The sequence below is a fragment of the Cydia strobilella genome, chromosome 19, assembly GCF_947568885.1.
Source record: "Cydia strobilella chromosome 19, ilCydStro3.1, whole genome shotgun sequence".
NCBI lineage: Eukaryota > Metazoa > Arthropoda > Insecta > Lepidoptera > Tortricidae > Cydia > Cydia strobilella.
In genome coordinates this window covers 2053005-2063173 of record NC_086059.1, presented here as the reverse complement: position 1 = coordinate 2063173, position 10169 = coordinate 2053005, and the positions used below count along the sequence as shown (strand labels likewise).

The 10169-nt window shown below is 37.5% G+C and overlaps 2 protein-coding genes across 2 annotated transcripts; both read left to right on the top strand.

Annotated features, from left to right (window-relative positions):
* Nucleotides 1-4424: 4424 nt before the first annotated feature.
* LOC134750092 (uncharacterized oxidoreductase TM_0325-like) lies at nt 4425-5217 on the top strand. The gene has a single exon (XM_063685184.1). The coding sequence runs from the start codon at nt 4453-4455 to the stop codon at nt 5215-5217; it is 765 nt and encodes a 254-aa protein (XP_063541254.1). The 5' UTR covers nt 4425-4452.
* A 1504-nt stretch (nt 5218-6721) lies between these two features.
* Nucleotides 6722-7827, top strand: LOC134749859 (3-oxoacyl-[acyl-carrier-protein] reductase FabG-like). The gene has a single exon (XM_063684857.1). It carries the CDS (start codon nt 6722-6724, stop codon nt 7487-7489), a length of 768 nt encoding a protein of 255 aa, XP_063540927.1. The 3' UTR covers nt 7490-7827.
* The last annotated feature ends 2342 nt before the right edge of the window (nt 7828-10169 follow it).

Here is a 10169-nt window from a genome sequence, read left to right as displayed (position 1 = left end):
GGGAATTTTCTATGTCTAATACTGACTTAAGAACTGTATTTTACAGAGATCTCAATTAATACTGGTGTTTGTGCGAGAGGCGTGGTGAATGTCCAGTGAGGACTTGGTTGTTTATTTGGTTTATTTGCGAGAACAAATGCTATTCGGTTGGGAGAGGGAGAGATAGAGCGTAAATAAAATATCGGAAGTGGCTAATTGTATTGTAGCAATGAGAAGAGCATATTGCTCATTATTTGATATGTTTATATCGCCATATTCGACTTCGGAATTTGACAAAGTTAAAGTTTGGTAGTTAAAATTTTTCAAAATTATGTAATTATTTTAACATTACACACAGGTAATATTGTCTTCGGTTACCGCGATAGTTACTCATGAAATAAAACTATGAAAACGGATTATATCGCGTATATTGAACCCGTTGACCACGAACGCTGTAAAGAGTTCGAAACGTCGGGATGTATTATAAATTCAATATACGCCATATAATCCGTTTTCATAGTTTTATTTCATTACACACAGGTGTCAAATTTTTATTAAGATATCAAACTGCAATCATTATCATAATAGAAAATGAATCATAGAATTTTTAATATCTGGATGTACCTAAATGAATTTAGCATAATTAAAACTATTGACAGTCACAAGTATCTACACTCATTACACCACGAGAACCAAAAGCCTCCCCACTAGTGTCGCCCTCTATAACGAGTCATTTGCTTCCGTGCTCTTATTAAAACGTGCTCTCCAATTTTTTATCTGTCGTCCGACCACTTAGGCCTACTTTTGTTAGGATATGCACTCATTAAGGAGGCATTGCGAAGCGTGAAGCTTGATTCACGATGTGTTTGTAAGGATTGCTAGTTTAAGTGATTATTATTTTTTAACAAGCAGAAACGTCTGCGATCGATGCTATTAAGCTTAGAATAAATTTAAAAGGCAGAGGCCGTGAGTTCAAGTCTCACCCAAGGCGGTAATTTTTCCACTTTTAAATTTATTTTAAGTGATTCTCATCGTTTTAATATATCTACATCTAGATACATAATTAGCCACATCCGATATCTTATTTACGCTCTATCTCTCCCTCTCCCAACCGAATATCATTTGTTCTCGCAAATAAACCAAATAAACAACCAAGTCCTCACTGGACATTCACCACGCCTCTCGCACCAACACCAGTATTAATTGAGATCTCTGTAACATACAGTTGTTATCAGACAAAATTTCCTGGCAAAAAGAAATGACTGACTAAATCTAATATCGATACTATCGATAGGTCTGTTGTCGATTTTTTTATATATACATCTATGAATATACATATATTTAATATTTACTCATTTCATCATCTCTATCCTATACAAATATTCAGTCTCTTTTAACCTGTTTTGGTTTATTTGGTTTACTGAGCTAGCGAAAAACTCCTAATTTTAACCACGAGCCTACTGAGTGATATAATTTTATTTTATTTTATTTATACTACGTCGGTGGCAAACAAGCATACGGCCCGCCTGATGTTAAGCAGTCTCCATAGCCTATGTACGCCTGCAACTCCAGAGGAGTTACATGCGCGTTGCCGACCCTAACACTCCTCTCCCTCGAGCTCTGGCAATCTTACTCACTGGCAGGAACACAACACTATTAGTAGGGTCTAGTGTTATTTGGCTGCGGTTTTCTGTAAGGTGGAGGTACCTCCACAGTTAGGCTCTGCTCTAGATCTGGAATGACATCCGCTGTCCTGTGCCCTACCACACAAAGCGAGATGTCATTCACAGTGCCCATACCTTTCTTTTGGACGTAGTTTAAGGACATACCCGGGTCCAAATGGAATCTTGAGCGCTACGAGTGTTTCCATGAACAAAGCACGAGTCAAACTTTGCTACCGAGTGAAACACAACATTTTTCACCACAGTAACGCAAGGAAAATACTAGATAACTAATATAAAACATTACAAATCCAAATGAACGCTATTAAGGGCCTGTTGCACCAACCACAATTAACAGACTGATCAACATCAAGAAGCAGAAAACTATCAAACTTCCCATCATAGAGTAACTTATACTAGAGCGGTACTGTCATAGTAAATTTTGTAACCCCAGTAAATTCACTGCCATCTGTCGACACACTTTAAAACTAAAAATGAAGATTTATAAAAATACGATAAAATGTATTTAAATATGGATAAATGATTTTTTTATTTGCATTAATTATTTTTATATGATTTTGACCCATGTTCTTTCACTGGTATGCGTTAAAATTATAAATAACAAAAGAAACAGTCAACGCCCTCTATACGAGTGTAGGCCAAAACTAGTGGCGCCATCTGATCGAGAATCAAATTTTCGTGATTTTCGAGGCACGTTTTTTCCTTAGACTGTATCCATCTATTACGGAGTTATATCTATCTTTGCTTCCCATACAATAAAATTTAGCGAACGCCAAAACGGTGACAGACGGTTTGGTGCAACCCGACCTAAATATCGTTAAAAATCAACGTTTAAAAGTCAATTCTACCAGACAATATGAGAAACCAACTCGAAATCCCTTTGAGTAAATGGAACGTATTTTCATTTGTGGTTGTGGTTGTTATTTTCATTTTCCGCATATTTACTACCAACACTGTCAATATTCATGTCTGAATACTGATAATGTTCAATCCGTGATTGATGATTGAAAAAGAAATTAACTACTTGGGATATAAATAAACAGAAAGCAATCCTTCTTCAAATAGCGATGGCTTGTACCTATAATATCTATAGACAATAGAAGAGTTGTCTACGGCACGCTTGCATTCAAATTCTACTCGCTCCCGCTGAATACGTAAAGCGCTAGAACCTAAAAGAAAGCGCTCGATGTTTCTACTTGAAAAAGGAACGCACTCGCTCTAAACATATATGCTGTATCTCCATTTAAAAACTCATTCAATTATCTACCTTATGTTATAAGCCCAAGGTACAAAATGCAATAAGCTTTCTAACGCAGTTACAGCAAATAGCTTCGCGCGACAGAACGTGCATGTGTTTGTTTTTCCCTGAGCCGTTGATCGTTCGATTTTGAAATTTACGCTTTCTTTGTTTCCGCTAGCTTTGAAAAAGGAACAAGCTGTTGATTGGTCCAGTTCGTGGGTGTTCTTTTGTTTTCTTACAGTTTTGTTCACAATGGGGGGCAATATTGTTTTCGAAATTGCCGTTGAGGAAATCTAAGTGAACTGATTACTATGACGATTCAAAGCGCAGTTGGCAATAAAATTATCCCTCAATAAGTCTCAATTAAACCAACTCATTAGAAATAATCTGTAATATTGTGATACCTATATCGTTTTTTGGATAAATTTTGCGCCTATTTCTTTTAGTTTGACTAAATAAGGATTAGGACCTAAAAATTTTAATAGGAAATAAATGATCATGCGTTCTGCTCGTGTGCTTCATTCTGTGGTAAATAAGGTAGGTACCTATTTCAAACCACATTTGTTATCTACAAAATTTACATAGACATTATCAATTCGATCGTACCTTTTAAACTTTTACTCCGAATTAATTATAAAAACATGTATTCTGACAATAAATAGCCCCAATTTTTATCCTGAACCAGTATCTGTGACATTTCCCAGTTCCCTCGTAAAATACCCGGTAAATGGCAAACACTATGCACGCCCGATATTGTTTCGTTAAATTTAAATTTCGAACTATGGTTTCGGGGGATTGTTGTTTGAGATTTGTGCAATGTTTTGGGATGGACGAGAATAGCTATTTATGCAACAAGTGCGGAAATCATCTTTACGCACGTGTATCATACAATGTATTACTATGCATTGTGCGAGTAAATAAAAAAAACATATAATGGCAAATAAGTTAAATTATTAAAAAATTGAAAACAAAAAGCACTAGTGCGGAAAAGTGCTCTTTTCCGCACTAGTGCGAGAAAGTAGCACCATATGTACTGTAAAAAAAAATTGAAAACAAAAAGCACTAGTGCGGAAAAGTAGTACTTTCCGTATGATATGGCTCCGTAGGAAACGCACTTTTCGAGCACATGCATTGTAAAAAAAAAACATGGGAACTCCCTCAGAATTATCACAAACTTACAAACGAAAACATTGTGTCATGAACCATAAGTACCTAATGTTCTCTTGCTATCTTATGTTTATTTACGAATAAATTACTTTAGGACATGTTTAAAGACCTCAAGGCCTTTCATATACCAAAGAAATATTTTTTTTGAAGATAAAGTTCACGTGTTGAATTATATCTTTACTGAAGACGTGTTACTCGGTTTATTCTGTAGCGTCTTCCAACTTGCATACTCACAACCGTACGAGTAAAAAGTAAATTTGGAAATGATAATGTTACGTGGCTATGCTTATCAGTTTGCCAAAATGCAAACACTTATCATATTGCGATTACAGGCGAACGATCTCTTACTAACTAGTCGTTTCTTGATACTCCTACAAGGTAGACATGAGTTTCTCCGGAAAAGTGGTACTAGTGACGGGTGCGAGCTCCGGTATCGGTGCAGCTGCCGCCATCTTGTTTGCGAAAGAAGGCGCTCGAGTCGCCATCGTCGGTCGAAATGAAATCAAACTCGGCAACGTCGCACGGCAATGCGCGGAAAAAGGAGAAACACCTCTTGTCATCAAAGCAGATGTATCCAACGAAAAAGAAGCTCGGAATATTGTGAAACAGACTATCGACAAGTTTGGAAAATTGGATGTCCTAATCAACAACGCCGGCTTTTCCAAGCCAGGGTCGCTACTTGAAGGCAACATGCTCGAAGCATATGACGATACAATGAAAACTAACGTCCGAGCTGTGATCCATCTCACAACTCTAGCAGTTCCTCATTTGATAAAAACAAAAGGGAACATCATCAATACGTCTAGTACTGTGTCTCTCCGGGTTCTTAATGCACCATCGATGGCTGCTTACTGCATTTCTAAGGCAGCCTTGGATCATTTCACGCGCTGCGCTGCCTTAGAACTGGCATCTTCGGGCGTTAGAGTGAACAGCGTCAATCCAGGACCAGTGAGAACCGATGCTCTGGAAAATTCCGGCGTAAAGAATCCCGACGCTGTGTGGGAAAGTTACAAGAACAAAACAGCCCTGAACAGGATTGGAGAGCCTGAAGAAATAGCTGAGCTCATGTTGTTTTTGGCGTGTGACAGGGCGAGGAGCATTACTGGGTCTATTAATGTGTCTGACAATGGTTTTTTGCTTAAAAATTAATACAATTTTAAATGTATTTAATAATAATCTTCTTCATACTTAGACTTGGCTCACGAGATAACCGCCATGTGGGATGTTGATTCGACGATCATTGTCCCGATAGTTGTTTCAGCGAACGGTCTAATAGCGAAGTCTCGACCAACATCTTGAGAGACTCTCGCTAGGTGGTTGGATCAAGGGTCAGATGCAGAAGGCGGTGATCTCGCGCGGATAATCCGCCGGTTCCTCTCTTTGCAGCCCTGACCACCGGCAGCTTTGGTCCTGCCTACTTATGTATCTATAAATAAAAAAAATATTTAAATAAGTTGTTTTACTACTTCCACGCCTTATAAGAATAAAGGGTAGAGTTCCTTATCTTTAGGTACTAGGGATGCGGTGTTAGGGTCGGCAACGCGCGTGTAACTCCTCTAGAGTTGCAGGCGTACATAGGCTACGGAGACTGCTTAACATCAGGCGGGCCGTATGCTTGTTTGCCAACGATGTAGTATAAAAAAAGTTACAATAATTAATTTTTAACATGTAATTTTCCAATTTACCTATCCTCCTGAGACCCAGAAGCAGTATTTTTGTTTTCAGTTTGGGACTCTTTATTACAAAATTAAGAGTTCCAAACTGAAAATATAATAAAAGGTCAGAATAGATTGAGGAATATGTAAAAAATAATCTCAGGAGATTATAGTGACAATGGAGTCAATGGATACAAAGATCGTAAATAGGGTACATATAAAGTAAGTAAATTGGTTTATGTATACTTTTTCATATTTGTATTGTAATTGCGATTGTGTTTGACAAAAATCCTACACCGTAAGTCTTCTCAACAGCGCAAAAGACAAAGTTCAAAATCATTAAGTATAAAAAACATCAGCAACGGGTAAAATATGTTTGCTGTCAAAAATCCATTTTTTTTAAATACATATTTATGCCGATTCTGATGTAACAATTTGTTAAGGTTATGATCTTGTTGAATGTCCTTGACAATAAGCTCACGCTATTAATCATTCTCAATAATTGTGTAAATTAATCGATTAGGTATGTTGATATTAGGATATTGTACTTACACTCAAACTCTTATCTCTTATTACCTACTTCAGAACCAAAACTGCTCAGTGACCTTAAGGCCTTATCAGCCAATATAAAACAAAATATTCGTACGCTAGTGGAATAAATTACCAGAATCAGAAATATGTGCTGTGCTGTGCTCCATCAGTAAACAGTTTTAAAAACAGACTTGACAAATATTTAAAAATAACAAAATGAACATTATCCGTAAAAAAACAGGTGCAGTTATATGTATACACATATCAGCTTTCTGATACTACTGTATAAAACAACCTAGTAATAATATTCTTAGTATGAACCTTACTGCATCGAGATAAAGTCGAAAAACAGTACTTCATTGGCTTATACTTATCAGTTTGATTGCCTGAACAACACGTTTATCATAATGAGATTACACGCAAACGATGTTTAAGTTACCAGTCGTCTTTTGATATTCATACGAGACATGAGTTTCTCCGGTAAAGTTGTTCTCGTCACGGGTGCGAGCTCCGGTATAGGAGCAGCCACCGCCATCTTGTTTTCTAAAGAAGGTGCCAGCGTCGCGATTGTTGGTAGAAATGAAAATAAACTCAGCAACGTTGCGCAGAAGTGCGCGCAAGCAGGAGCACAACCTCTCGTCATCAGAGCAGACGTTGCCAATGAAAAAGAAACCAGCACAATTATCAAGAAAACAGTAGATCATTTCGGAAAACTTGATGTTCTAGTGAACAACGCTGGAATGGTAAGGAAAGCTTCTGTCGCTGATCCTAATGTTTTGAAAGTATTCGATGAAGTCATGAATACAAATCTGCGCTCCATCGTTCAGCTGACCAGTCTCGCGGCACCGTTTTTACAAGCGACTAAGGGGAATATAGTAAACGTGTCGAGTGTAGCATCAACGAAAATTATTGGTGAGAATTTTATGTCGTACTGTGTGTCAAAGGCAGGCGTGGATCACTTTACTCGCTGCGCTGCCTTGGACCTGGCGGCTTCTGGCGTGAGAGTTAACAGCGTCAATCCTGGGCCGGTCAGGACTGACCTGACTGAGAATGCTGGATTGGCGTCCCCTGGAGCTGGCAATGTTACGTGGGAATATGCAAAGAGGGTAACAGCTTTGAACAGGGTTGGAGAACCAGAGGAAATCGCTGATGTTATCGCGTTTCTGGCCAGCGATAAAGCGAGGAGCATCACCGGTTCCGTCTACGTCTCTGACAATGGTCAATTGTTGAAGTGAAGAAGTAAATTCATACTGGCTAAGCAAAAATGCAAGACTTAGGCAACCGTGCACACGCACACACATCGTATACATACACACGAACATTCAGAAGACTTAGGTAGAGGGTAATTTTAATTAAATAATTTGATTGTTAAATTGTATTTAAGCTTTTCCTTCTTTTTTAACATTGTATCCATTTATAACCCATTTACTGAGTCCTAGTCCATCCACTGGGCTTTACTGAAAATCAGCGTCGCGGAGTGTGCCATGTGGCTCATACCGTGACACCAAGCTGAGTAAGGACCAGATTCAGATTCAGATTCAGATTTTTTATTTATAAACATACATTAAATACAGTTTACACGTCAATATCTTGTAACTAAGTTGATATAATTTATAACTAAGTGTTGTATATTATTTATTTTACCATTTAGCGCAACTTCATTTTGTGTAATAATTCTTAGTTTTAGTTTTGTGTTATTGTGCTAATAAATTCTTCATCTTTCTTTAAATTAAAATGTGAGGACCCTGTAAACATAAGGCAATTTTTTTAAATAAAACATTTGAAATGATATTTTTATTTTCAACTTATTTACTAGTACTGCAAGTAATCCTCATACATTTAATAAATATATTGATATTATAGGACAGGAAAAAACACCCATGACTCAGGAACAAATATTTGTGTCCATCACACAAATAAATGCTTACCAGGATTTAAACTCGGGACCATCCGCTTCATAAGCAGGGTCACTACCCACTGGGCCAGATCGGTTCTCAATTATGTTCGGTCCTATCTAATATAAGTCATTCGCATTGAGTAACAAAAATCTCTTTAATATTCGTAACTCACAACTCCTTTTAGGTTTGTGGTTAATTTTTAGTGACCGTAATTAATCACATGTGAGACTTAAAATTCTATGTTCCTAAAAACAAATAAATATCAGGTCTATATATAAAAACTTAAGATGCATTTACAGTCAAATATAGCAACAAGAATAGTATAGAATATAGATAGTCGATATAATTAGTACCGATTCGCCATACATGCTGTTTGAGGAATCGGTGTAAATTAAATTTCGTAAATTATAATAATTAAGCCTTTTATTTCCAATAGATTCTATCATATTACATTAAAATCATATAATAAACTTATCACATCATTAACTAACGTATCAATAATTAGTATTAGTTTTAGTACAACGTTCATTCGTAGTATTTATTACATATAAGATGTGATAATTTTAACTAAGTATTTATTTATTATAATTATTTTTTTATTTCTATTGGACTATCCATTTTTGGGCTGTAAATTATATAACAACAAAACTCCGAAAGACTATCAAAATATAATCCTTGCTTGCCTCGGCTTTGGCCGTACGTTTTTGATAAGGAATCTTTCGATATCATCCCCTGCATCTACTTCGATAATGCGAGTGCTTCACTGTTCGAAAGGATAGCGAGCCGACATTTAGCTGAGCATTTGATTTAAATGTACAAGGAATTGGCTTTCATAGTGAGTGTCACTTTGAAAAGGTAAGAAAATGGCACAGAAGTGGTAGTTCGGACTTTACCAGATTAAGGTGGTCAATACCATAATCACATTAACGGCCAGTGTTCAAGCTTGGAGTCTTGAGTATTAAATAAAATTCGCAGATACTTAAAAACAGCTTCTAATTCTGGTTCCACAAAGGTACTTAAGATTAAATGTATGTATGAGACAAATATATTGCGTGTATGACGCGCACACGAGCGTGTAGCTCAGAGCCAAGTGGCTCGCTCGGCGTCTATAGGCGGCGGGGGGAGCGGTAGATGGGCCAACTGGTTTAGCGGTGTATGTGTTCTCCACTTCCCCTCCATTGGTAGGAGCCGCAACAGTCAGCATTATACTATTTCTAATTAAATTGCACCTATTTTAGTATTTAAGATTTATATTTGTACTTAGTTCTTAACGTTTTTTTTTGTGGCAATAAATAATTTTCTGATTCTGATTCTGATTCTGACGTGATTGCATTTTTGAATACAGATATTCATTGTGTTATGTTTAATATCTCAAGTGAAAGTAATAATGTCTAACAACTATGTCAAATGTGAAGGTTAGCAAAACGCTGCATCCTTGTGTGTCACCCGCCACCGAGCCGGAGCGGTGCGGCCGGTGCGTATTGAAAATTTCGAATACGCCAACACTAGACTCAAGTGTATCCGAATTTCGGCGCAATTACTGCGGTTTAGTTGCGTTTTTATTGCGTTTCGAGATGCATTACGGTGAATGTGAAGTGGGCAGGTTTTCATGTTGATGATGCCCGGTCTTGGGTAAGATATGAATGAATCGAACGTAAAATACAATATGAGTAGGTACCTATGGGTAATCAACTAATCAGTCTGTTTTTTTAATGTAATAGGTAGCAAATGAGCCGCCTGATGAGAAGCAGTCATCGCCGCCCATGGACATAAGCAACACCAGAGGAGCCACTTATGCGTTGCCCTTCTTTGAGAACCCTAAATACCTGCTTCTTGAAGAACCCCATGTCATAACGCAAAAGAAACACCTCAGAAGGTAGCTCGTTCCACAACTTGCACGTTCTTGGCAAAAACGAGCGAGATGCCCGCTTGTTTTTGGTTTGCCACGTGTCAAGAAAGTGAGGATGAGCTTTGTTTCTTTGGCGGGAGGTGAGGTGCATTTAATTGGCTCAATGAA